Below are 27,618 nucleotides of genomic sequence, written 5' to 3'. Positions count from 1 at the left end.
CCGCAAAGGCCTTCTATGATATGATGGCTGCGGCTAAGAGGCCTCTATACGAGGGTGCAAAAATTTCTCAGCTCGATGCCATCGCGCAAGTACTAGCCGACAAGGCCCGGTTAAACGACACCGTGCATGCTTTGAAAAAAATTTGGTAACTGTTGGTAACATGTTGCCCGAAGGCCATTGTCTGCCTAAAACCATGTATGCAGCAAAGAAAATGTTGAAAGCGCTCAGCATGGATTATGTGAAGTATGATTGTTGTCCCAAAAACTGTCTTTTGTTTTGGAAAGAGTTTGCGGATGACAAATATTGTAGCAAGTGTGGGTCCTCTAGGTATCATGAGATAACCAGAGCTAATGGTGAGAAGGTGCAGACAAAAGTCGCCGTGAAGATTCTTCGTTATCTCCCGTTCATAAAAAGAATCCAACGGCTTTACATGTCCGAGGAGTCAGCCAAACAGATGACGTGGCATAAGAACGGGTTGAGATTCAAGGACGCGGAGGGACGACTAAACATGGGGCACCCATCGATGGTAAAGCATGGCGAGAACTTCGATGCAAAACACCCGATAAGGCAAATGATGCTCGGAATGTCAGAATTGCGATAGCAACCGATGGATTCAATCCATATGGTATGTCAGCATCCGCGTACAGCTGTTGGCCCGTGTTTGTTATTCTGCTCAATCTCCCTCCCGGAGTCCTTATGCAAAGGAAGACCATATTCCTGTCGATGATCATTCCAGGGCATGATTACCCGGGTATGAATTTGATTGTATTCATGCAACCGCTTGGGGCTGATGTGCACCACTCTTGGCACCAACGGACCTTGACCTACGCCCGCGCCACGACGACAACCTGTGTCATGAAAGTATGGTTCCAATATTCCATGCACGACCTACAGGTACGCTCTATTTTGCGGGCATTGTACAGCTGGTAGGTTTCCATGCCCAGTGTGCAGGCACCGATTGGAGTTCATTTGGCTGAATGCGGGTCGCAAATATGTCGCATTTGACAAACATCGAAAGTACCTCAAAAGAGGGCATCGGTTCAGAGGAGACAAAAAGAACTTCACAAAGGGCAAAGTTGTGCGTGAAGAAGAAACGATACCAAAGTTCAATGGTGAAAGCTGTTGATGGTGAGCTACGTGCTCTCCGGCGTAGTAAAGAACCCGGCAAAACATTTGTGGGATATGGTGAGACACACAAGCGGACTCACGTGCCGGGCTTAACGCAGCTCGAGTATTACAAGGATCTCGAACTTCCCCATAACATCGATATGATGCACACCGAAAAGAATGTGGGGAGTCCGTTTTTAACACCGTCCTGAACATTCTGACAAGACAAAGGATAATGTCAAGGCTAGAGTCGATGTTGAGAATCTGTGTGACAGGCAAAGACTACACATGCATCCTCCTGAGGGCAATAGAAAAAATTGGGTCAAGCCGCATGCCAACTACGTGCTTGATAGTCTCCAGAAGAAGGAGGCAATGATGTGGCTGAAATACGCCGTTATGTTCCCAGATGGCTATTGTTCGAATATGAGTAAGGGAGTCAATCTTACAACGGGAAAAGTAAACGGGCTCAAGAGTCACGACTATCATATATGGATTGAGCGGCGATGCCGGTGATGGTTCGAGGGTATCTCCCCGAGCATGTCTGGCGAGTGCTTGCGGAGTTGAGCCATTTCTTCCGCACGGTCTGTGCTAAGCAGATATGTGAGTCGGTGATTGCGAAGTTGCATGATCAAGTGCCGGAGTTGTTATGCAAGTTAGAGATGATCTTTCCACCAGGTTTCTTTACTCCGATGTTACATCTCATTGTGCATCTTGCGAACGAGGCACTCTTGGGTGGACCGGTGCAGTATCGTTGGCGGTTTTGCATTGAGAGAGAGTTCAAGTATATTCGAAACAAATGTGGCAACAAAAATAAGATTGAAGCATGCATAGCTGAGGCAACTATCCTCGGGAGATGGCGACGCCACGACAACGTACTATGCGGATGATGTTCCCACTATGCATAACCCGATATCTCGGTACAATATCGACGAGCCCAAGCATGACCCCAAGCTCCTCCTCTTCAAATGTCACGGTGGCAAGGCTGGTGCCTCTAAAAAGGGCATCTTGACAAAGGAAGAGAAAGATTGCATAATGTTTTATGTGGTTACGAACATGCAAGAAGTGCTCAAATTCATAAGGTAAAATGGTGAACAAATTACTTTGCTATTAGTAACTCGATTTTGGTCTAATACGTTTTTCTTCCTTTTAGCCAATACAAGGATGAATATTGGACGAGATCGACGGATCCCTACGATGCGGAGATGGAGATTCTTTTGAAAGAGAGTCGTCCCGGAAAGAAAAAATTCTGGATTGGTTCTACGAAAAAGTAATTTCTAACAAGTCCCTTTTATCCAATACTTTTGCAATCCGTGACTTGTCCCTCTTATTACACGTAACTAATGCAAAGAAACAATTTGAACTGAATTTGTAGGGAGGTGATCCCAACGTTGAGATGACGGATGAGCTGAGATGTGTTTCCCGGGGTTGCAACCGTAGAATCTCAATGTATGAGAAGTACGATGTGAATGGGTATCGCTTCCATACAGAGTATCACCAGAAGAATCGGCCTAACCCAAAAACTATAAATACTGGGGTCTTCACCAAAGGATCCGATGACATAGAATACTACGGAAGGTTAGAGAATGTATACGAGCTGACATTCAATAGGACAAACATACAACTCAATCTCGTTGTGTTCAAATGCCAGTTCGACCCACAAGTTGGAATGAGAAGCACTCCTTCCATTGGGTTAGTGGAAGTTAGGCCTTCAACCTGCTATAGCGGAGCCGATGTCTTTGTTGTGGCTCACCAAGCCAAGCAAGTTTATTATTTGCCCTACCCATGTCAAAAGGAGTACCTCAAAGGCTGGGAAGTCGTGTTCAAGGTATCACCACATGGTAAGCTACCCATGCCCTCCGACGAGGATTACAACAACATTGACCCTGTAACATACGAGGGAATTTTTATCAAGAGCAAGAGAACTTTGGGGATTTCGAAATAGAAATTGGTCTTGAGGACCTCGAGAACGAGGCACATCTTCATGGTGAAACAGTGGTGGACCTAAAGGACATACAAATGCTCACCAAGTTACATGAGGGCAATGGGTTCAATGATGAGACTCCACCGGACATTCCCACCCAACCTCATTACTCACATGATACTTGATAGTGATAGTGAAAATGAGAACCCAATGCCTCGTTATGAGAACCCAATGCCTCATTATGATAGTGATGATTCGAGGTGAGGGTCCTTTATGCCTTTATGCTTAGTATCTATTTTTCCATATGCTTCTTATACTTAGTATTTATTTTTCAATATGCTTCTTATGCTTAGTATCTATTTTTCAATATGCTTCTTATGCTTAGTATCTATTTTTCAATATGCTTCTTATGCTTAGTATCTATTTTTCAATATGCTTCTTATGCTTAGTATCTATTTTTTGCTTAGTGTCTACATTTTACTAAGGCATGAATGCTTACTTGTTTACTCTTTGTCAATGCAGGTGATTGATCAATATGAGCGGAAGCAAGCAATCCATGAACTCCATTTTGAAGAGTATGAGCCAACGAAGTTCACCGGGACCACTAGAAGTGGAAGACCAACGCGTGCCGGCTCGCGTTACGCGGACGATGACACGGGTGGAGTTGGAGGTGGAGGTGTAGGTGGAGGTGGAGGGACGTGGTGGAGGTGGAGGACGAGGTGGAGGTGGAGGACGAGCTGGAGGACGAGGCGGAGGCGGAGGTGGAGGACGAGGACGAGGTGGAGGTGGAGGACGAGGACGAGGTGGAGGTGGACCTTTCCTTGGTGACATACCCTGCGCCACGGCGACGTGGCTTCCCAGTCCGCTCACACACGATCCAGCGAGGGGAGATGGAGGTGGAGATGGAGGTGGAGATGGAGGTGGAGGGGCGGGACGAGGAGGCGGAGAGGGAGATGGCGCCGAAGAAGTTGCGCATTCGTGGTGAAGCGCAAGTCCACGATGAGAGGAGGGAGCCTACTAGCCGGGATGCGAAAGCCCTCATCATCCCGAACGAAAAAGAGTAAGTTTAATTTTGAACATTTAGATTCATTTTGCTATGTACTAATGTTTTCATTATTGTGCATAACTGATTGGCATACTAATGTTTTGATTATTGTGCAGCAATTGGACATATGACAAGGGGGTTCGCCGGCCGTCGAGCATGATTGGAGCTCTTATTAGGCGATGCGGCCGGGCTTTTACACTCCGGTCCCCGGCGGCGAGAAGAAGCTAGCCGAGACTTGGGCGGACTATGAGGCAGCTCCTTGCCGGGCTTTGGGACAGCTTACGACGCCGTGTACACCAAGTTTTGGGTAAAGCATGCTTCTCGAGTTTACTTCATAGTTGATGACCACACTATGCTAACTCATGTCTCTCTCACAATTATTCTTATGCATGATTGCGAGACCCATTATAAGGTGCCTGATGATATGGTTGAGCTAGGGAAGGCGGTGCGACTAGGGCTTGTCGAGGAGGTTGACAAGGCAACGGTGGTACAATCAGAAGCATACCGCATCGGGCACTTCAAGGCTGAGCAGGGCACGAGGGTCAAGAAAGCTGACAATATCGGGGACGATCCTCGGATGACAAAGGAAGATTACTTCAAGGTAAGTAAATATTCAATGAGACTCTATGTTCTTTGCATAGTTGGGATTGCATTATGTGTTCTTCAAATGAGTTTTGGTTTTTCAGGTTATGCCCCTATGGTGCGAGAATAAGGAAGACGCATTTGAGGCCTTGGTAGCGAGGTGGGTTGGCGAAGACGCCGACTTCAACGCCAAGAGCGCGCGCAACAAGGCAAACCAGGGGCCTTGGAGGAACACACGGTGCGGGAAGCCGCAGCAAGACCGAGCGCTACGAGAAGCACAAGGTACATATATACATGGAACAACTTGCATTTATTTCCCCTCATATTACTACTTGATACACATAACATTTATCTTCTTGTGCGGGAGGCGGAACTCGGGGAGCCTCTCACCGAAGGTGGGAGGGTGGCGAAGATGAAGTCTGAAGCAGCCCGATACGAGCCAGCCTCGGCCCTCGCTGCCCGAGTACTACGGCTTTGCCGAAGAGGAGTTGGACAAGTACTGCTCGGTGTTCAAGGGTCTTCATCCGGAGGTGGATGATCCTATTGAAGCGGGAGACCGACTTGACGGCGATTATGGTGGCGGGGAGCGGCTCGGAGCATGGCCGCACGAAGCTTCTTAGTGGGGTGATCAAGCCGCGAGAGGACCCTCACGCGGATCAGGTCTACCCTCACCGCCGGCGACCCACCGGTCGCGCCTCCTCGACACCGTCGTACGGATGTAAGTTTTCTCATTTCCATCTTCTTTCCAACATTCATCCCTGAATGGCTAAAGTGACATGACTCCTTTTCTTGGAAATTGTAGGCTCACTTTGAGGCCGCCTACGCGGCCGCTTATGAGAACTATTTGACGGTTGTAGCGAGTGGGACCTCAAGAGAGCGGCTTGGGAAGAGTACCGAGGAGGCGGCGAGTCGTGTAAGTTCCAATCTTTTATGGTTCGAAGACATGACAAGTCCCACCTCCCTTTTTTTATATCTGCGGCGCTTGACATCTAAACTATCTTGCGGGCGGTCGGACGTTCTTCCGGGCCCGGAGAGAGGATCGCACTTAGGAAGAGGAGCCACCTAGGCGGGGCCGACTCCGGTGTGCCCATCGAGGGAAGCTTTCGCGGCCACATACTACGCACGGACTCCGGTAAGTCCTGTGCCTAACCGATTCTCACCGCTTTCCTTTCCCATGTGTAAGATGCTAACTCTTGTCAAACATGTAGGGCACGGGAAGTTCGCGGAACCGACCCTCTCTGGTTCGTCGCGCGAGGGCACACCGATGCACCCCGGCCGCCATTCTCCGGTGCTTCGGGGTTTTCACTGCTGGCGATGGTTCGGGCCATGGTTCTACTTCGGTCTACCTCGACAAAGGCCGGACGCCCTGAATTTACGAGTCGGACCCCCGATCTTAGTTTCCCTTAGCTAGGTGTCTAGCGGGTGTGCGTCGATCGTGTGTGCCATGTGTCGACGATGTATGATGATTATGTGTGCTACATGACACATATTTGTATCACGATGATGTTGTTGCTACATTTGATGATGATTATGTCTTTGTGCAACATTTGTGATGCATTTGAATGTATATTCTTGCTATATATGCTTTGTGCGTCTTTGTCTTTGGGCGAAATGCAGCGAAACCAAATGGTATGGCACTTTGTGCCGACGGCATAGCCGTCGCCCCCTGGACGTGCCAAATGGCGAGCTGTGACGGCTATGCCGTCGGCACAGAAGCGCGCCAATGGCCGGCGCGGAGCGAGCGGCGGCGTCTGGGCGAAGGACACTGGGCCGACGGCAGCCGTCGGCACGAGCAGAGGCGTGGACGCGTGGCGACATCTGGGCCTCCGATGGCGGCATACGGGCCGACGGCTTGGCCGTCGGCACGGCTGCGAGCGTGGACGCGTGGCAGGCTCACGGTCCTCCGATGGTCGTGTGTCTGGCCGACGGCAGCCGTCGGCACGGGCTACGAGGCGTGGACGCGTGGCGGGGCTCTGGTCCTCCGATGGCGTGTCTAGGCCGACGGCGGCCGTCGGCACGGTACCTCCCTTGACCTAACGGCCGTTAGACGCTCCGCGGGCCCCACGTTGAGCGTGCCGGCAGCTCTTTGTCTTGACGGCGTCGTTTGACCGTCGGGTGAGTCTGTGCCGACGGCAAAGGCTGGGCCGACGGCGAGCGATGTCTTGAAGCGATCTTGTGCCGACGGCGATGTGCCGACGGCGGCCGTCGGCACAGACGTAGGCCGACGGCAGGTGATGCTGTGCCGACGGCCGCCGGCCGTCGGCCCCTCCGCTGGTTCCCGTAGTGAGAGTAATACATTGGCAGCTGTCAGCTAGTCGCCCTCAACTGGCATATATCCATATTATAGATACATGAGGACGTAGAATCGTGTACATATATTCTAGATAAACAGATGGTACTGTGCAGCTTAGTCGTTGCACTCAATTGGATTTAAACAACGCGAAGAGATCAGGCCATTGGACTAAGAAAAGGTCAGTCTTGCAATTTTGTATCTTCCCAACAACTAAATTCTTCCTTCTTCATAGGCCAACATGTGACTTAGCGGTAGGTGTACAGATCTTGTCAGGTACAGTTAACAAGGCAATAAAGAAGGAAAGAAGAGGGACTTCAGAGGACAAATGATTTCTGAATCTCAAAGTTCCATTGAATAATTCATGTAACTTCCCTGAAAACTGCATTTCAAGCTTTTCTGGTTTAGAAAATACGTTGTGTGAATGTGAGATTAGAGAAGAAGCATGAATGAACCGAATCTAATGAAGATAACAAATAAGAAATATGCTTGGCCATCTGGAAGAAAACCGAAGGATGATTTGGATAGACCCAGATCTAGTTCTCACATCACCTCTGTGACTTACATATCAGGCAAATTTATTATTAAAGGGGCTGAAAAGGGCTAAAATTCTGAAACCGTTCACTTCTAAATCCTGGGCTAATTTGAAACCAGTTTTTGCTGATGTCACGTCAAATTTTTTTTTGCTGATGTGGCGTCAACTTGAAGTCATCTTAATGATGGTTTTTCACACAGACATAATTAAGGTGCACGTTCAGTCTCCCCATAGCCACTTTTACTGATTAGTATCACCCGTTAATACTCTCCGTCAGGTCTGGTCTGCTTGCAAAGGAAACAAAGGTGAATTTGAAAAAGAAACACGCAGAGCTGACTTAAGATGTTCATAAGATACCATCTTCAAATATGGTTACGAAATTTTAGGTCCAAATGTCGATTTGACTGAAAGTGCAGGGATAAATACTCTACTTGTTTCAAAGAAGCCCTGCTACTTCCTTGCTTCTGTGCCACGTTCTCCAATAATAAAGTCAACACAACACGAAATGGATCCGTTATGGAGGTACCGTAGATACGGTAGGCACACATTGGATTCCTCCAGTGGGTATGAAAAAAAAACACGGTGACTATTATAAGATCATAAATGAAAGCACTGCAAACACGGTATATGTGCATTCATCCCAAGCACCATACCTCATCATTGAGATATATAGCGAAGTAACTCAGTGAAAGTGGGTAACAAGTGATGCCTGAAAAATATGAATTGAACGTTAACTCAATCAGCTGTTGACAAGTTATCTAGACAGAGAATGTAAATGAAGTGGGCTGTCATCTAGAAGGGAATTAATGGAACTCGAAATATACAGAAAACGGATCCTAACAAATACAACTATAGATGAGAAGCGGAATTAGCACCGACAAACTACATTCTAGTATTTTCTTTAATTAGATAGATATTCCGCTATGGATTATTTTTTCGTATTATTCTTGTGAGCCAATCATGTGAACTACTTGGTCATAAGATGCTCTTCAAAGATTTTAATTCAAAACTGATACTAAGTTGTTCCAAACTCATTTGCCAGATCTTTTCAACATTTGCTCTCTCATCATCAAGCCTGAGGTCAATGCATAATTCTGAGCGCTAGCTAGCATCAACACATGTCATCTACTTTACACAACACCAAGTGGGTAAGTTACTACATCGAAGAACAACAAAAACAAATACTTGCCGTTAGTCATCGACATATTATTTCATTAGCATGACGAAGAGACTGCCTGATGTGAACTTTAAAGACCTGAGCTATGAGTCTTATTAGTTTTCTTTTAAGTGGTATAAGTGCTGACAATATTTCCCAGTTAGACTATGCTTCATATGCCTTTTTTGTTGTGGGTGCCAACTCTTGCTTTGTTCAAATTGGTAACATACATTTCCCTTGTTTTGTTCTTTCAAGCGTAATTGTAATATATTCTGGTTTGTTAATGAAAATTCTGGATTCTTTACTCTTTTACGAATATACTGCGACAAGTATGATAAAATCTGAGGTAGAGAGAGGAATTAAGAAAGGGAAATGTATCTCATATAAGTTTTAATGCAAGATACCACCAGAGAAAACCAATAGAGACTTGTTGTTGATGTGGACCTTCTAGCAACCACTCTGAACATTCCACAAGGAATAGTTAATTGTGCACATCCATCATATATGTCCTCTCACTTTCAGATACTACAAGTCATTACTAGTGCCTTCAGAAAAATATTACTCAGTAGGTTTTTAATAGCCTAGAATTAGCTAAATGATCACTTAGAGCAGACTACAGCTCTGATCTCAATAAAAGTCTTCTCGTCTCACAGATCTGGCCAACCTTGTTTAGAATATCCAGCTCATCTGACAGATCTGGTCAATCATGTTCAAAATATTCATAGTACCGCTTGGCAGATGCATTCATCCAAGCCATTACTTGTTTGTCTGTTCTGCGATCGGTTGCTTACATACTCTCTCAATAAGGTTCTCCCCATTGTCCATGTAAATGGTATGGCTATGATTACCAGGCTCTTTTACAGCAGAAAAAATATATATTGAAAAGTTACTAGGTCGGATTGAAGAAACTAAACCATTGTGCTACTAGATGCTAAGCAAGATTAGATACAGGATTTGTAAGGATACATAAAATATCTGTTGAAAAATAGAATACATTAAATTTAGTCCCAATCAAACCAATAGGTGTTACCAGTGCGGATGATCCATTAATTCAATTACAATGTCGATAGCCAAGACTTGCTCATATCCGTGTCACCCCTCAATATGTTCCAAAATCATCCCATTAATCTAGTAAGCATTTGCTCTCTGGCATCTTGATGCACAGATTCAACTAATGCATAACTGTACCTAGTTGCATCGCCACTTCCAAATAGTATACCAGACAATAGCAAGTGGGGGAACCATGTGGGCTTGCCCGAGAGCTATGACCAAGGTTAATTCGGCAATCGAGAAGGAGGCCAATGTGCATTAACTAATGGTGGTTAACGAGGCATTAGTATAATTCTTCAAATTATAACAGGGCAAATCCATTGATCTAAGCCATTAGTTGTTCTGTCTGTTCGATGATTATTTAGTTAAATACTCTCTCAGTAAGGATGGTCCCAATGCCCAATTTTACAGAAAAAGTGAGAAAAAAATCACTGCATCGAACAAAGCACAAGACAAAAGCTAGTGATGGACAAAATGTTTAGCACGACACAAATGCGAACTTCTAGAACTTGAGCTACGAGTCCTTTTACTTTTCTTTTTCATGTTATCATGTAACTTATGATCCTGAATACTGTCATGCTAGACTTTTCATCCTGTAGTATCTTTGCTTTGTTCAAATAGCTAGAAGCCAATTCATCTTGTCGGGTACAGTTGTACTTCTTTGATTCTGTTAATAAAATCATCAGACTTTTCTGTTTTATATGGCCAATACCGTCTGAAATATCCAGCTCATTTCACATAGCCATCTGTGTGATAGGGAGTCTGTGATGGCTGGATGATTAATTTAATTTAATTTTCCTTGTCATCTCTGTTGCAGTGAGTCTGTGATTTTTTTCGATAAAGGGAATATATTAATATCGATAGACACCAATTACACCCAGCCTCTGCAACAACGCACCACCCTAATGGTACTACGGATGCACACAGCCAAAAAAAGGAAAAAAGAAAACTAAGAAACAAAAGTCCCGCTACAGTATCACAGACCTAACAACAGCAATACATCCACCACCATGACAACACCTGAATTGCAGACTCTCCAAAAAACGACGTCTCCAAGAAGGAAACAGTGCTCCAACACCGTCGTCGCCCGATCAAAGATCTTAGGTTTTCACCCTGAAGATAGTCCCCACTCTCAAAACAATGCCTCCACCAAGGTCACTGCCAGGCACAACCAGTTAAGGCCAGACCTTGGATTTTCAACCTGAAAGGTAGGACTCTGCGCTTCACATATGTTGTCGCCCCCACTTTCATACCGCTGCTGTGAAGCCCGGACACCAAGCAAGCCCCTCAACAGCGCAGAGACTTGAACCTCCCTTAGCTAGTCCTCCCCTCCGGCCTTCATGAAATTCTCTTCTTCCGACTTTCATCATGGATCCATAGTCACTTGATGTCAACACAGAAAAAGAGCTTCGCGCCGCTCCCTCCAGAACCAAACGGTCGGAATAAACGCATGGGTGCGCACGACCGAATACCTCTGATCCAGCAAACTCCAGACAAAGCACTGTTACATTCGCCGGCGGAGCCTTCCGGAACTCAACCCTCCGGCCAGATCACGAGTCCAGGCCTCCGGTAGGTCCTCCTCTTCACGCAAGAGAGGCCCTAGGACCGCCGCCTTTATTCAGGCCGGACCCCCACGCCAGCGACCATCCCGGGCTGGCCAACCCAACCCTCCACCGGCGACACCATCGCCGGCTTCCATGCACCTCCATCTCACCGCCGGATGGCGATGATAGATCAAAAATCCACCACCACCAACCGCAGGCCGACCCTCTCCGGCAAAGAAGAGGCCACCTCCTCCGTCAAACCCAAGGCTGCTGCCCCGGACGCCCTCGTGTCGCGGAAGATGCCCGAGATCGCCTCCACGCACCAACGAGAGGCGGGGGCGGATGGCATGGCGCAGACCGAGGGTCTGGCCGCCGCCCACCACCAACCCCTGCCGGAGTGCTGTGGGAAGCCGACGAGAAAAGGGAGACCGCAGCGCCGCCCATCCCACCCGCGCCGATCGGTCCGCCAGGGACAACCGACGGGAGGAGGGCCGCCGCCTCCGTCGCCCATCCCACGCGCGTCCTCCGCCAAGCATCGAGGAGGTGGGGATCCGGCCGCCGAACTCCACGCGGCGACGAGGAAGGGCCCCCGCCGCCGCCACGCCCCGAGGGACTTTGCCCCGGCGGCGCTACCGGCGGCGGCGGCGGCGGAGGGTGGGGTGCGGTAGGGTTAGGGTTGGGGCGGAGGGTTGGGGGCGGAGAGACTGGCGAGCTTTCTGAATCAGTCCTCTTTAAATGGGGAGAATTTCACTTCCCGGCCTCTGCACCAACCAGGGATGCACACAACCATTTGGCATGAGTACTAAGATTTTTAATCTTTGTTAAGATTAAAGCATAGTCCTCAAGATAAATTGCATGAGTACCAGAACTAGTCTGGGCCTCAAGTATAAATAGGAACCTAAATTCATCTCCGTGAGGATTTGAACTCAGGTGTTGGATTTGTACATCCACTCCCCCAACCAGTTGAGCTAGGCTCACTTCCTAGTGAGTCTGTGATGGCCCTCTGTCTTCGTTGACGGCTCCAAAACCAGTTGTGATAAATCTAATAGCGTACCACCACTTGTACGAAGATGTTAAGAAAGATAAGAAACAAAGATTTGGATGGATAGACATTGAAAAATAGTAGCTCCAGAGCCAATTAGCTGTTAAGTCGCTGGATGATTAATTTATTTCAAAATGTCGATGGGCCGAAACTTGCACATCTGTTTCACATTTAAGAAGGCCATCTCTTCTCAGTAGAAGCACAACTCATTCCAGTACTCGCAAGAATAAAACACCAGATCGAGAAAGCTAGCAGCTGCCAGCCATGGCGGACCTGGTAGTTGGGTTGGCCAAGACGGTGGTGGAGGGTGCGCTAACCAAGGCCCAGTCGGCGATTGAGGAGGAGTCCCAGCTGCGGGAGAGCGCGCAGCGAGACCTCGTGTTCATCACCGGCGAATTCGAGATGATGCACTCCTTCCTGAACGTCGCCACCAAGGAGCGCGTGGAGAACAAGGTGGTGATGACCTGGGTGCGGCAGGTCCGTGAGCTGGCCTACGATGTGGAGGACTGCATCGAGTTCGTCATCCACCTCGACAACAAGACCAGCTGCAGCTGGTGGTGGCGCAAGATGCCATCATGCATTGGGACGCCGCCCTCGGTGCTGGCGCTGGACGAGGCCGTCAATGATATTGAGCAGCTCAAGGCCAGGGTGGCGGACGTGAGCACCAGGAACGCGCGCTACAGCCTCATCAGCGACTCTGGCTCCAAGCCCGTCACGCAGCATCAGGCAGCCACGACCGGTGCCAGTGCCCTCAGCTCGACGGCATTCAACATGCTCGCCGAGGCGAGGGATGCCGCGAGGAGATGGCAAGGCCTAGGAGATCTCACCCAGTTGATCACCAACAAAGACAACACCAACGAACCTCTTCAGGTGATCTCTATTTGGGGAACAGGCAGTGATCTTGGGATAACCTCAATCATGAGGAAGGCATACAATGATCCAGAAATTAGTAAGAATTTTGCCTGTCGCTCATGGGTCCAGCTCATGCATCCTTTCGATCCCCGAGAGTTTGTCCGTCGCTTTATGACACAGGTATACACAAACGGTTGCAAAGAACAAAGCGCTGGCGTTGGTGCACATGTCCTCGCAAAGATGGAGGCCAGCCAAGAAGATCTCCTCAAAGAATTTGTGCAATTAGTCAACAACAAGACTTACATCGTTGTCTTGGAGAACCTGACAGACATGGTGGTTTGGGATGCCGTGAGGACGTTCCTTCCTGACATGAAGAATGGCAGCTGGATCATCGTGTCCACGCAGCAATTAGAGATTGCAAGCTTGTGCATCGGACACTCTTACCAGCCATTGGAGCTCAAGCAGTTCTCGCCTGACCACTCAGTTTGTGCATTATTCAAAGAGGTAATTAAGCACCAAATATCACCGACTACATTCAGCAGATATTTTAAAACTTTAAATTGTTATATTACTTTATATTTTAGTTTGAACATGAATAAAAATCTCAGCGCATACCTTTGAGCACTGCTAAACATGTCTTCATTGAATATGGAAGAAAATTTGAAGACATTTTTAACAACAGTTTTATAAGTAGTATAACAATTAAATACAACTTTAGAACCTCCAATGCCCTTAATTAATTAGGCCAGGTCTTAGTGAATCGATGAACACCGTGTGTGGCTTAATCGCTTATACCTGAAGCATATAAAGTTAATCGCGTCAACAATGATTGTTTTCAGATGATGGTTAGAGTTGATTATTTACCATAATTAACCAATACATTTCTCCAACACTGAATTTAACACCTACAGACCTCTAGCTCATCCGTGATTGCAGATACATCACCCTAGCAAGGAAAAAATTATAGGTTTTTTCTTCATAGTACATGCATAAACAGTCACTGAATAATCCATAATGTGGTCAATAACACATGATTGGTTTAGTTTGAGAGTTAGCTTCTTCACATTGGGTGTGTTCCGAAGAAAGACACATGAGAAATTAAGAGTCAAAGGATTAGGATACAACATCAACCCCATGCTAATTTCTACAAAAAAAAAAACTGATCCAGCCAAATTTGCCAAGAATATCAGAAAGGAGCTAACAATACTTGTACTGTGTCTGATTTACTGCCACTAAAAAGGTTACGGATAAAAGTACTACTGAAATCACAAAGGGAACAAGCTTTAAATTGAAAAAGACCAGAGTTGGAACCCGTTTCGTCCTGCCGCTCCCGCGAGCGCAGGGCGAAACCCTAGCCCTCCCCAACTCCAGCCCCTCCTCCCCCCGTCCCTCCCTCGCCGCCGCCAGAGGGCGTTGCCGGGCAAAGCCCCGGGGCGCCGGCGCCGGCGGGGCTTCTCTCTCCCCCGCGTGGCTGTGGTGGCGCGGGCTGGCGCGGTCGGTGGGGGCGCCGTGCTTGGCGTCTGGCGCGGCGGCGCGGTGGCTTGACCACGGCGTGGTGAAGGCGCTTCTCCGGCGGGGTGGCGGCGCGGCTCTGGCTTCGGGCCGGCTGGCGCGGCCCTGCGACGGCGCGCCGTGACCATGGGTGGCGGCGGCGGGCCCAAATCTAGGCCAGCGGGCCTAGGTCTGGGCCTCATCAGGGCTGCCTCGGGTGGGCGGCCTCGATGCGTCTGGTCGGCGAGCAGCGAGGGCGCTGGTTCGTCTCCCCCGATGTCCTGCGGCGGGCATCGTGGTGGGTGCCTCGGTCCGGCGTCCTCGACTCCTCGGGTTGTGAGGCGGCGACGGGCAGCGTCTGCGGCGTGGAGCTACGGTTCACGTCGGTTCTGAGGTTGTAGCTGCTGTCCTGGGCTCCTGCTCACCTTCCCCCCACCTCCCGGACGAAAGTCCAAATCTTGTTGATTGGGCGGCGGCGACGCGCTGTTGCGCCGTGACCTTCTTGGAGGCGCCGCCTGGGGAGGTTTCGGTACGTTGGCAGAGCTGAAGGTTGCAGCTTTGGGCAATGTCGGTCCTGTGCAGCTGCGGTGATCTCTAGCCCGTATGTGTGCGTCGACGACAGTCTGCCCCGTCCTCTGCAGGTGCTCCTGGCGGATTTCTCGTCGTTGGTGGATGTCCAAGTGCTCGGCAGTGCGGCCGGTATGGTGTGATCCTTGTCAAGGTAGTCTTCTCCAGGGTGGCGTCGGGTCCGGAGCCCAACACCTCTGCGGCTCTAGGGTGAGCCTCTCTCATGTCCGATGGTACGACGCCTTCGAACCAGGCGAGTGGGCAGGGGCCCTCTTCGGCATGAGAACAGGTTGGTGCTTCTGGTGCTCGGAGTCCTGGCTGTTCTCCTCAGAATAGAGACTACAATTCTGCTCCGGGCAGTGCCTCGCCGTGCTTCCGGTCGGTGTCCTTGGTGTCGAACAGCGGCGGTCTGCACTCCTGCAAGCTTGTCCTCGCTCGTAGTGCAGTGTTGTAATTCGTTCTATATGTACCCGTGTATCTTTCCTGCCGTGGTGTTTGTGTGTGGTGTGGTGTCCTGTTGTAACTCCTGGCCGGTTGATGGCTTTGTTAATTCAAAGCCGGTCTTTCGAGCCTTCTGTTTAAAAAATAAAAGTACTACTCCCTCCGTTCGGTTTAAATCGACGCGAGTTGTGTACAGAAAATAGCTTATGCATACATGGACAGAGGTAGTATATGTTTAGAGAACATTGGATATGGAAATATATACACCACACCACACAGAAGCAAAAGAGATCTATCCTCAGATCTCAACTCTATTAGTGCTAACTATAATTTGAACAAACAATTGTTTTATTAGTTGTGGAGGTGTCCCAATATCGAGCCAGACAGAAACTGTCCGACAGATTTCCACAAAGTTTCCGGATTTCACAGGCAGAGAATAACTCTTAAATGTTAAAATTTGAAAGAGAGATATCTCCAATTTTACTAGAAATCCTGTTCAAATGCACAAGTTAACATGTGACAGTTAACCGGTTTAACCGTGATATACACCCATTTAATTCTACCAAGACTCGTTTTCTACCTCCTGGATCCTATAGTTTTTTTGCAAGGACAAGCAAATTAGTACTTGAAGTTTATTATGCACCTTAAAAAAAACAAAAAATGTTCTTTATGTACCTTGCGTCTTTCATTCCATGGTAACACCTCTCACCCCACCTGCAGGGTTCTCAAGACTACGGAAACGAAGAAGCGAAACGAATGGCATGCGAAGTGAGCCCACATTTGTCCTTGGAAGATATTCACTCCAACAATAAGCAAGAGATTCTTGAATGGATGACCAATTATCCCCTTGTTGGACGAGAGCCACAAATGAATGAACTTGGCAGGTATACAGCAAGGGCACGTATGAACGATTCCCCAGTTATATCCGTTTGGGGGATAGCTGGCGTTGGGAAATCTTCTGTTGTTAGAAGCCTGTACTATGATAGAATGCTTAAGAGCGAACAGTTTAACAAGTACAGTTGGGTGGACGTATCACATCCATTCAATTTAAGGGATTTTTCAAGGAGCTTGATTTCAGATCATCACTCAGAAAAAGACCCAATTAAAGAGTGCCGTGAGCTTCTGAGCCAACATCAGTGTCTCGTGGTTATTGATGACCTCCAGTCCAAAGAAGAATGGGACTTAATACAGGCTGCATTGGTATCAAGACCTTCTGCAAGTATTATCATTGTCATTACAACTGAAGCCAGCATCGCTACATATTGCACAAATAATGATGATCAAGTCTTTAATGTCAAAGGTCTAGAAGCTGATGCAGCCAAGGAGCTCTTCATGAAAGAGGTGAGTTTTCTTACAAACTATATCATCTAGCATATTTTATTTTGGAGCTATAGTATTGAGCGTTTCTTGCATGAACGTCCGTACAAACTTCACATTTCAGGCATGAGTTCCTGCTCGGTCCTCAGAAGCTGTACTATATAGTGTTTCTTTGATGAACATGTTATCATGTCCACTTGGAAAGAACAGAAAAGGGACACGACCATGTGTGAAGTACAAAATTTAATGCACTGACGCGAATTTTATGTACAAATTTATTTTTCAAGTGCAAATGTTAACTACGTTGTGTAACTATGACATATCATATGTACATATTTAGGAAATGTACCAGAAATATTTTTATGAAGCTTCGAAAAATATTGAAGTAATTAAGCAAGTAAACAACTAGCTATAAAATCACTGGGTAGAGACATAGTCTCTAACAAGCAATTTCGAAATTATTTTGTAAGCTTGTTAAATACAAATATCAAATAGTACATATATTGTGACTACACTTTTCCTGATTATTGGTGTCATTTTCACCTCATAAAACTCAAAATAGCTTTCATGTAGTAGTTGTGAAATATATAAAGTACATCTGGTGGCATTTATTTCATATGTAATCATTGTCTTCCTATCCAGAAACAGAAAGCAACACGGTTATAGGATAACTTCAAAACATGTGGATAACTAATTTCCTTATTGAACAAATTTATTGAACCGATCCATGCATTTACTGTACTATAATTATTCCTGGATTGCTCACTCTATCTGGGGCAGAACCATGAGAATGCAATTAACGCTTACCATGATTAATTAATCTTAATTAAAGTGTTTGAACAATAGGTACAGAGGAAGAATTCAACATCAGCTTTAATTGGCCACGATGCTACAGAGCTAGTTCAACATCAGCTAGAAGAACTTATTTTCAAGTGTGGAGGTCTTCCCAAAGTAATTGTTTCTATAGCTTCCTTATTGGCCACACAGACAGTAACATTGATGGAGACAGTACGTTCACTGAATGACAAATTTATGCACCATCTAGAGACTAATCCAGAGTATGATAGTCTGCGGGGCCTATTTGACTGGATGTATAACTACTTCCGTACTTGCCCAGATTCCCTCAAGCCATGTATTTTCTACCTATCAATTTTTCCTCGACGTCACAACATTCGGCGAAGGAGACTAGAGAGGAGGTGGATTGCAGAAGGTTACTCAAGAGACAGTAAAGAAGAATCGGCAGTGGATAAAGCGGAGAATTTCTTCTCCAGGCTGCTTGATCTGAGCATAATCCAGCAGAATCCAAAGTTTGTCACCACTGCATTCAGTGACACAAGGATGGTCGCATGCCAGGTCAATGGCTTTATCCGCGAGTACATTGTGTCACAAGGAACGGAGGAGAACCTTGTTTTTGAACTTGGGCCCAAATGTGTTCTATCCACCCAACGAACCGGGCGCCACCTTATCATATTGAAAGACTGGGATAGAGACATAATTGTGTTCGAGAGCATTGACTTTTCCCGGCTACGGTCACTGACAGTGCTTGGGAATTGGGAATCATTCTTCATCTCAAAAAGCATGAGGCTACTTCGGGTGCTTGATCTGGAGGACGCATTGGGTGTGAAGGATGAAGATCTCAAGACCATGGTCAAGCGGGTGCTTCGCCTGAAGTTTCTCTCCTTACGGGGATGCAGTGAGATCTCCCGTCTGCCAAATTCACTAGGTGATCTCAGGCAGCTGCAGACTCTAGATGTGAGGCATACCTCCATAGTTGCATTGCCAAAGAGCATCGGCAAGTTACAAAAGCTGCAGTATGTCCGTGCCGGCACCAAAGTCTCAGCTTCAACGCCACCGGCCTTATATAGAAGGTTGCTAGAGTTCTGCACAGGTCGTGGCCTAGTTGGTGTTAAGGTGCCAAGAGGGATTGGTAAACTGACGGCGCTGCACACGCTTGGTGTTGTTAATGTTCGTGCTTCAGGAGGGAGGGCCATTGTGGAAGAGCTCAAGAAGCTGACCCAATTGCGCAAGCTCGGAGTATCTGGCATCAACAAGCGTAACAGCAAGAATTTCTTCTCTGCAATCTCATGTCTTCTGCATTTGGAATCCTTGTTAGTGCAGCTCGACGAGGGCAGTCAAAGTTGCTTGGATGACATCACCCTGCCTTGGGAGAACCTACAGAGTCTTACACTATATGGGCTCAAAGATAAGTTGCCACTAAGAAACCCTCCACTAGGAAACCCTCTTAGAAAGCTGAATAAGTTGGATCTGGAGATAGACACTCTACAGAAAGATGCCATGGATTTTCTAGGCAAGCTACAAGAGCTATGTATTCTACACCTTCGAGTCAAACAGCTTCAGCCTGAGAATGGTAAGCTCCATTTTCATTCCCAGATGAGTGGTTTGGAGTTGGATACCTTCAAGAAGGTGAAGATCCTAGAGGTCACTTGCAGGTCCAGTTTAAAGGTAATCTTTGGGTCAAAATCGATGAAGAATCTTGAGCTTCTAAAGATTGACTGCTCCATTGCATCATATACCATGGAGTTGGACACTCGGCTTACTAACCTGGATCATCTTTCTGAGCTGAAGGAAGTATTGATCAAGGGTACCAATGATGAAGCGATCAAGAAAGACCTTGAGGAACTGGTTGCCAACCATCCAAAGAACCCTGTGGTGAAGCTCGAAGGAGTGCCACGATTGTCCTGAACCTGAAGTGTCGGCATTTTTACTATTTATATCCTTTTTGTTTCAGTCATCACTAGCTGGCCTGGATTCAGCCTTTGCAACCTCGTTTGTGTGTATACTTTTATTTGGATGGCTTGTGTGCTTATTTGTTATAAACATATATTTGGTATAAATATACTACCAGCAGTCATCTACGGGTGGTTGGATTTATGCTTACCTTCACCGGGTGCTGTGGTTGATCCAGTTATATAGTGTACTAGCATACAAGTGTTCGTTGGAGTTGCAACTTTAGTACTTAAAACTGATACTCCTTCTCTAAGTATGTTATGATTTGTTTTTGTGCTTAAAATTGCTTTTACCATTTGGTATATAAATCAAATAGGGAAATCTCATGGCAGTTTGTCAGAAAATTAAGGGGCGGATTAGTTGATGAGAACAGTTCAGTAATTTTTGGTGACATGCTGCAGCAAATGTTTCGCTGTAATTAAGTTGAAGCAATATGGAAATTGTTTTTTTTTATCATTGGTACGAATAAAAAGGGAAATTTCATGGCAATATGTACCCATAGTTAAATCTGTCAGAAAGTTGAGGGAACCAGTGATGTAATTGTTGGTGACACTTTACTGTACATCAAATGTTTCCATTGTTTAGTCTCGCAAATAAAAAAAAAAAGTACAGTAAACTATCAGCCACTAAGAGGGGAAAAAAAGAACATGCACCTGTCAAATGTTGAGTTGATTACCATGTCTTGCTGCCCTCTCATTAGTCACCTCCGTCGTCGCCGGTCGATGTGCCACCCGCATCGCATTCCAGCGTCCTCGCAGCGTGCGCACCACGGTCCCGATCGCCGCCGTCGCCGGAGGGCCATAAGTAGGTTGTCCGCCGTGATTCCTCGAACGCGCAACGACCGTCGACGAAGAACCGCGGTCCTGACCACCCGCCGTCGCCGGAGGGCCATCAGTCAGTCCTCCCGCCGTGATTCCCCGAATCCAGAGTAGGATTTCGGTTTCTTCAGATGTCATCGCTGGACGAAGACGCATGGCAGGCAGGTATTGCGGCGTTACGGGCCGCACTGCAATGATGGGCTGATGGGCTGAGCTGGCCCAGCATAACCGAAAACTTGCACGATCTCCAGGAGTATGTGTGCGGATTTGGAAATTCTCAGAACAAATAATAAAAAAGAAGGAAAGTAAACAAAGCTTCTTCTTTGGAGCAAGCAGATCTCGAAACTTGAACGCCAAAAAACCTCGGTTTAAAGAGTCTAGACAAAGTTGGAAGAAAAAATACATCTCAACCGTCCACAAGCGCTCATCAACCCCCCCCAAAATTGCCCTCTCATCACGCCTGCCATATATACAAATATCTTCACTAAGTCAATCTGCCACACGCGTGATTGACGACACCAAAAATGTCAAATACATACAACACACTCTGAAATCACATTAGAAATCAATCGCACTTGCTGTCCGAAAACCACCAATCTAATGTCCATCCTCGAAATAGGCTTTCGCCCCGCTATATTAATATAGCAACGAACTGATACAAGATAGAGACCACCGACAAAGCCCAAAAGAAAACACAAGAAGAAGAAAAAAGAAAGAAAGGATGACAAAGTCGGATCGACGAAAACGCTGATGATCCGCAACCGCTGCGCCCTCCGAAAGATTCCCACCACGAGCTTAGCCCTCCGTAGCGCCGCATACCAAGGCAGCACCTTCAAGAAGGGATGCGACGATGACGACGCTGCTGCCCGGACAAGCCTAGGGTTTCCCCCGGTATGCGGAAGGGAAGTGGGAAGGGGAAACCCCGACGCCCCTCAAGAAGGAATGGTGGCGCCCGCGAGCGTCACCGCGTCGGTGTCGGCCGTCGACAGGGAATTCTCCCATCCCCCAAAGTCCCACGGTCCCGGACACTCCGTCAAGCTCCGCCAACCTTGCCGCCCACGAACTCGCGCCACCACGGTCACGCAACAACCACCGCCGTCTCACCGTGACCCACTGACGAGGACCGATGAAACCGATCGGAAACACCCCGAGCCGAGGAGAGCCTGGGCAGCAGCCACGCGGGAGGGCGCAACCTCCACCGCCCGGCGCGGTGACGGGCCGGAGCAACGGCTACGGGGAGCAAACCAGGCCCCTCTGGCCCGGCCGAGCCCACCGGGCTCGTGAAGCTCCCGTGGCCGCGCTGCAGTCCACGCGCCGCCGTCCAAGCCACCCTCAGCAAGAAACGCCCCACCAGCCGCCGGGAGCAGGCCTCGGGAAGCCAGACCTGGCCCGCCCAAGCCCAGATGGGGCCCAGACAGGCCCAGATCTGGGCCAGGGCTGCGCCGCCCGCGCCGCCGCTGAGCACCCTGCCGCCCCGCCGCCAAGGGGCCGCGCCGTCGCCACCAGGTCACCCAACGCCGCCGCCGCCGCCGGGAACTACGCCCACCGGAGCGCACCGCCGCCCGCACCGGGCGACCCCGCGTCGCCCGCCTCGCGCGCGGGTAGGAGCATGTCCGCCGCCGCCGGCACCGCACGGGACTTTGCCCGGCGGCCTGCGCCGACGGCGGCGAAGGGGAGGAGAGGGAGGAGCGGAACCTGGCGGCGCGGGGGTTAGGTTGTTCGCCCGACTCCGCCCGCGGGGGACGGAGCGGAGCTAAGCGTTTTTTCTGTAGGATGCTACTTCATCTAATTTCCATCTGGCCCACGACCCCTCTCCTTTGGATCCTTCTGCTAGGTCATCTGCCCGTCATCGAGTTGCCTTTGGGCTGCAGTTTTGGTGCGGTGGAGGTTTGACGGTGTGGACTTGGTCTTTGGTCTCTGGTTCAACCGAAGACAAGGCTCCCTTATCTTGGATAAGCTGGCGCTTCGACTTGACTTTTTTTGCGTGTGTTGTCTTCTATTGTGGGTTTTAGTATGCTCTTTTGCATGTGCGTGTTGTAACTCATGTTGTAACTCCTGGCCAGTTGCTGGTTTCGTTAATTTAAAGCCGGGCTGATTTTAAGCCTTCTGTCTTAGACGTAAGAGCATCTTCAGTCGTCTCCCCAACGAGGCCCCCAAACGCCTTTTTTCATCCGGATGGATGAAGACGGCCCAGTCGCGCCCCCGGATCCTCTTTTTCGTCCGGATTTCGGCTTTCATCCATCCGGGGGAGCCCAGGCCATCCCTGGCCCTCCGGGGAGCGCTCGGAGACTCCGGACGAAACGAAAGCATGAGAAACACCGAGATAACTTCCCGCGCGCCTGGTGGCCCCAACTTATCGACGAGAGAGACCGATCGTCGTCCTCATCGCATCGTCTTCCGTGCGCTGTAAAAGCCTGTCGCCGGTCAGTCTTCGCCGGACGCGTAGCTTCCACATGGCGACTTAATGCCGTCGCCTCCGTTTCACGCGCGTCGACCTCTATTTATCGCCGAACATTCACCATGCCGCCGTCTCCCTGTTCTCAATCTTCCCCAATCTCGAGCGAGAGCTAGCGGCGATCACAATGGCGAACGACGGCGCTTCCAACAATGGCTTCGGCCGCTGCACTCTCCACCAATGGAAGGGGCGGCTCCTCCACATGGCGGGCTACCCGGCGTCACCGAACTTTCGCGCGCCGGGAGGATGGTGACTCAGCGCGGGCGGCGTCCCGATCCCGCCGCCGCCAATGGGTCGCGCCGCCCTGGAGGGGGAGATCGACGCGGTGCTCATCACTCTGAGTGATGAGCAGCACGCAGAGGAGCGCTTCTGGCCGGACAACTACGAAGCGTGGACGTAGTTCTTCCGGCCCATGTACGAGAGTGAACTCGCCGCGTATGACGGCCCTCCTCCTCCTCCCGCTAGGAACAACGCCGCCGGCCACCGTCCATGGTGGAGCGCGCCTGGCCGCACCCTCGCGAATGTAGTCGCGCACATCGAGGGTGGGAACTCCCCCGTTCTGGGGATGTCACCGCCGGAGGTGGCTACCGTGTCACGCCGACACGGTAGTTCCTGGATCCCGAGGAGGATGGCACTGTCCTCCTCCTCGTCCAGGTCCGACGAATCGGCACCTAAGCCGGCGACACCGTGCTACGTCAAGAAGGAGCCGGCGTCTCCACCGTCGACCAGAGGGCGCAGCAGCGGCACCCTCATCATCCGCGACCAACCCTCCTCTCCATCGCGCAGGCAGAAGAGGAAGTCATCGAAGAAGGAGGCCGCCGCCATCGCCGCCGCCAACCAGCTCACCGAGGAGGAGGCCAAGCGCGCTGAGGACACCGCGGTGGCGGAGGTGATCCCAGGTCGCTCAACGACTTGGTCCCCGCCGACAACACGCTCTCCATCGACGCCGCGCTCGACTGGTCCAGGCGGGACTGGGAGCGGCAGGAGGCGGAGCAGCAGCGTCGGCTGCTGGACATGGCTGCCGCGCGGCAACGCGCCGTCCAAGCCGCCGCACCGGCCGTGGCAACGAACACCGCGCCCAGGGCCGCACCGCTGATCAAACTTGAGGAGAGCAGCGACGACGACCTCTACCGGCCGACGCCGCCACGCGCCGACGACCCTGGCCAGGGTTCTAGCCGCTGGTACGAGGCGCCGCCACTCGAGGACGCCGGCAACTCGAGCGACGACGACCGCGGCGGCGACCACACGGCCTTCTACCGCCATTTTGGCATGTAGAAGACCGTTATTAGTTTAAGTTTATGTTTCAATTTTTTCAAATTCAAATATATGTACGAATTCGGCCTATATATGTACGAACTCGCCTATATATGTTAAATATCTTTAAATTTCTCTTATGTTCGAACGAGTTTCGCCTAGTTTTGTCTAAATTTCCAATATTTTATCAAAAGTTTTCATCCCTTTTAGGCTCGTCGCTGGAAAAATAGGTCTCTCCAGGCTAAAAAATAAATCCATCCGGCGCTAAATAGCGCCGGCTGGAGATGCTCTAATATATCGGCAATAACATTGTCCACGATTCAGTTTCGGCAAGCGTACAGTACATATTGTGTTTGCAAAAGCAAAGATCATAAAGAGAAGTTGGTAGTATCATAGCCGACAATTTCGTAATCTTTTTTCTGCAATTCAGCACTCTGTCAAAAAAATGCAGCAAATTTCAGTTGCTCCGTCAAAAGCAGCTGCAATAGCCGTCTCCCAGACGAGCCTGCAGGACGCTTTTTTTTATCCAGATGGATGAAAACGGTACAGTTGCGCCCTCGGTTTCTCGTTTTCATCTGGATTAGGCTTTCATCCGTCCGGGGAGCTCAGGCCATCTCGGCCCCTCGGGGAGCGCTCGGGGATTCCGGACGAAACGAAAGCACGGAAACGCTGAGGAAACTTCCCATGCGGCTGGTGGCCCCAGCTTATCGGCGAGAGAGATCGATCGTCGTCCTCATCGCATCGTCTTCCGAGCGCTGTAAAAGCCTGCCGCCGGTCAGTCTTCGCCGGACGCGTGGCTTCCACGCGGCGAGTTAATGTCGTCGCCTCGGTTTTACACGCGCCTACCTCTATTTATCGCCGAACTACCGCGTTTGCCCCGCATTCACCACGCCGTCTCCGTGTTCTCATCTTCCCCAATCTTCCCCAATCTCGCCGCATCGAGCAAGAACTAGCGGAGAATGGCGAATGATGGCGCTGCCAACAATGGCTTCGGCCGCCGCTCTCTCCACCAATGGGAGGGCCGGCTCCTCCACATGGCGGGCTACCCGGCGCCGCCAGACTTCCGCGCGCCGGGTGGATGGCGACTCAGCGCTGACGGCGTCCCGATCCCGCCGCCGCCGATTGGTCGCGCCGCCCTGGAGGCGGAGCCGCGATTCTAGCCGGACAACTACGAGGCGTGGACGGACTTCTTCCGGCGCAGGTACAAGCGGGAACTCGCCGCGTATGATGGCCCTCCTCCTCCTCCCGCTAGGAACAATGTCGATGGCCGCCACCGATGGAAAAGCGCCCCTGGCCGCACCCTCGCCAATGTGCTCGCGCACATCGAGGCTGGGAACTCCCCAGTTCTGGGGATGCCGCCGCCGGAAGCGGCTACTGTGTCACGCCGACACGGTAGTTCCTGGACACCGAGGAGGATGGGGCCATCCTCCTCCTCGTTAGGATCCAGGTCCGCCTCTAGGTCCGGAGGATCGGTGACCCCGCGCTGCTACCCCGTGAAGCAGGAGGCGGCGTCTCCAATGCCGACACGAGGGCGCAGCAGCAGCGCCCTCGTCATCCGCGACCAGCCGGCTTCTCCAACGCGCGAGCGGAAGCGGAAGACCGCGAAGAAGGAGGCCGCCGCCACCGCCGCCGCCAACCAGCTCGCCGAGGAGGAGGCAAAGCGTGCGGAGGACGCCGCGGTGGAGGAGGCGATCGCCAGGTTGCTGCAAGACCTGGTGCCCGCCGACAACACCCTCCCGATCGACGCCGCGCTGGAGTGGTCCAGGCGGGACTGGGAGCGCCAGGAGGCCGGCAACTCGACGTCCGTGCCGCCGCACCAGCCGCGCGAAGGAACGCCGCGCCCAGGGAGCTGATCAAGCTCGAGGAGAGCAGCGACGACGACCTCTACCGGCCGACGCTGCCATGCGCCGGCGACCCTGGCCAGGGTTCTAGCCGCTGACACGAGGCGCCGCCGCCCGAGGACGCCGACAACTCGAGCGACGACGACGGCGGTGGCGACCACGGCCTTCTACCGCCATTTCGGCTTGTAAAAGACCAGTTTTAGTTTAAGTTAGCCTGTCGCCGAATTCAAATATATATATGAATTCGGCCTATTTATGTACGAACTCGCCTATATATGTTAAATATCATTATCGTTTATGTTTGAATGAGTTTCGCTCAATTTTGTCTGAACAAACCGTATTTCATCAAAAAAATTCATCCATCCTGGACTCGTCGCTAGAAACCAAAAATTACACCCAACCTCGGGGGAGATGCTCTAAAGGAATACAAGATCAAGATAGGATGTCAGAAGCGCAGCTAAAAGGATAACGGAATGGAGATGCGGGGTATCGATCCCCCCGTGCCTCTCGCATGCTAAGCGAGCGCTCTACCATCTGAGCTACATCCCCTTGCTTGATGATGACATTGTGTCAGACTAATTTGATCAGAAATAACCATGCTGCCGCTTCCATGTCCGGGTCCGGCGGCGACGACCGATGGCACATGGCTGCATAGCCTTGGAGATGAGGTTGATGCGCGTCGCTAGAATATGCAGTATTTGAGGCCGCTGAAACGCACGCCTTGGTCCCAGTTCGATGGGGCGTCGCCTGACCCCAGATCAGCGTCGAAACCGGAATACGGCCGAGATTATCTTCACAAGTACATAAATCTCTTTAAATCGAGCGCCAAGGATGATGTGTAAACAGGTGTGGTGTGGGTCGTACGTATCGATTCAAGTAAGCTCCTAGTCTCTCTCTCTTTTTTTTTACCTCAACGACAGTCTTGCGCCACCCTCAACGATTATATTGAGCCTCTCCACGAGAAAAAAAAACTGGGGGCATTACAAGCGATAAATTCAAAGCCTGGTATACTCAATGCAGCGGCAGGAGACAAAGGGGAGGTCTTCCGCAATTCCATTAAAGGCGAGAGCATTCTCCCTTTTCCAGATGGTCCAAACCGATGGCAGTGTTGATCTTAGCTTCCTCATAGGTGTTGTCGTAGACAAGCTATATAGACACCGCAAAGATGACGATCCCATGACCAAACATCCTTGGCTCAAGGGCATAAGAGCAGTAGGTCATCGATGTTTTCGTCTTCAGGGCATGAGAGGCAGTGGCAGAGGGGGCTAGGTGGTGTCGGAATCGTCGCTCAATGGTTGGGAGACGACAGCGCCTAGCAAGCAGAAAACCTTGCACTTCAGAGTGCGTCCTACCCCTGTACCGCGATCCCCAAAAGGCTTCCATCCTCCAGGAGCTTCCTGAGTTCGATGGCAAGGGGTTGCTCAATTCCGCGCCCTTGGACGAGGACCTTGATTCTGAGCTTCTGGACGCCTTGGCTCCGTCGGCGACAGTCGCCCCCGTCAGGGCGCTGAAGTTGAGGGCGACGGCAAGAGCAGCCGCACCACAGAGAAAGAGGAGGAACT

The 27,618-nt window shown here is 50.0% G+C and overlaps 1 protein-coding gene, 1 long non-coding RNA gene and 1 other non-coding gene across 3 annotated transcripts; 1 reads left to right on the top strand and 2 right to left on the bottom strand.

Moving 5' to 3' along the window:
- The first annotated feature begins 12,536 nt into the window (after positions 1–12,536).
- Positions 12,537–19,749, top strand: LOC127319168 (disease resistance protein Pik-2). The gene is made up of 3 exons (XM_051349382.2): positions 12,537–13,628; positions 16,344–16,964; positions 17,787–19,749. The coding sequence occupies exons 1-3, from the start codon at positions 12,537–12,539 to the stop codon at positions 19,641–19,643; spliced, it is 3,570 nt and encodes a 1,189-aa protein (XP_051205342.1). The 3' UTR covers positions 19,644–19,749.
- LOC127319169 (uncharacterized) lies at positions 16,771–20,657 on the bottom strand. Its single transcript, XR_007862438.1, has 2 exons — positions 20,342–20,657; positions 16,771–16,836 (listed from the first exon to the last, which is right to left on the bottom strand). It is a non-coding gene; the product is annotated as an uncharacterized lncRNA (long non-coding RNA).
- Positions 20,658–26,530: 5,873 nt separating this feature from the next.
- On the bottom strand, positions 26,531–26,605 carry TRNAA-AGC (transfer RNA alanine (anticodon AGC)). Its single transcript has one exon. It is a non-coding gene; the product is annotated as a tRNA-Ala (tRNA).
- Positions 26,606–27,618: the final 1,013 nt, after the last annotated feature.

The sequence above is a fragment of the Lolium perenne genome, chromosome 7, assembly GCF_019359855.2.
Source record: "Lolium perenne isolate Kyuss_39 chromosome 7, Kyuss_2.0, whole genome shotgun sequence".
In the NCBI taxonomy this organism is placed as follows: Eukaryota; Viridiplantae; Streptophyta; class Magnoliopsida; order Poales; family Poaceae; genus Lolium; species Lolium perenne.
The sequence above is the reverse complement of the archived record's forward strand: the minus strand, read 5'-3'. Positions and strand labels throughout refer to the sequence as shown.

Excerpts from the sequence above, each read along its gene's own strand:
- LOC127319168 (XM_051349382.2), top strand. The coding sequence starts at position 12,537 with ATGGCGGACCTGGTAGTTGGGTTGGCCAAGACGGTGGTGGAGGGTGCG. Across the intron at positions 13,629-16,343 it reads TTTGTGCATTATTCAAAGAG|GGTTCTCAAGACTACGGAAA; the intron begins GTAATTAAGCAC and ends CCCCACCTGCAG. Across the intron at positions 16,965-17,786 it reads AGGAGCTCTTCATGAAAGAG|GTACAGAGGAAGAATTCAAC; the intron begins GTGAGTTTTCTT and ends TTTGAACAATAG.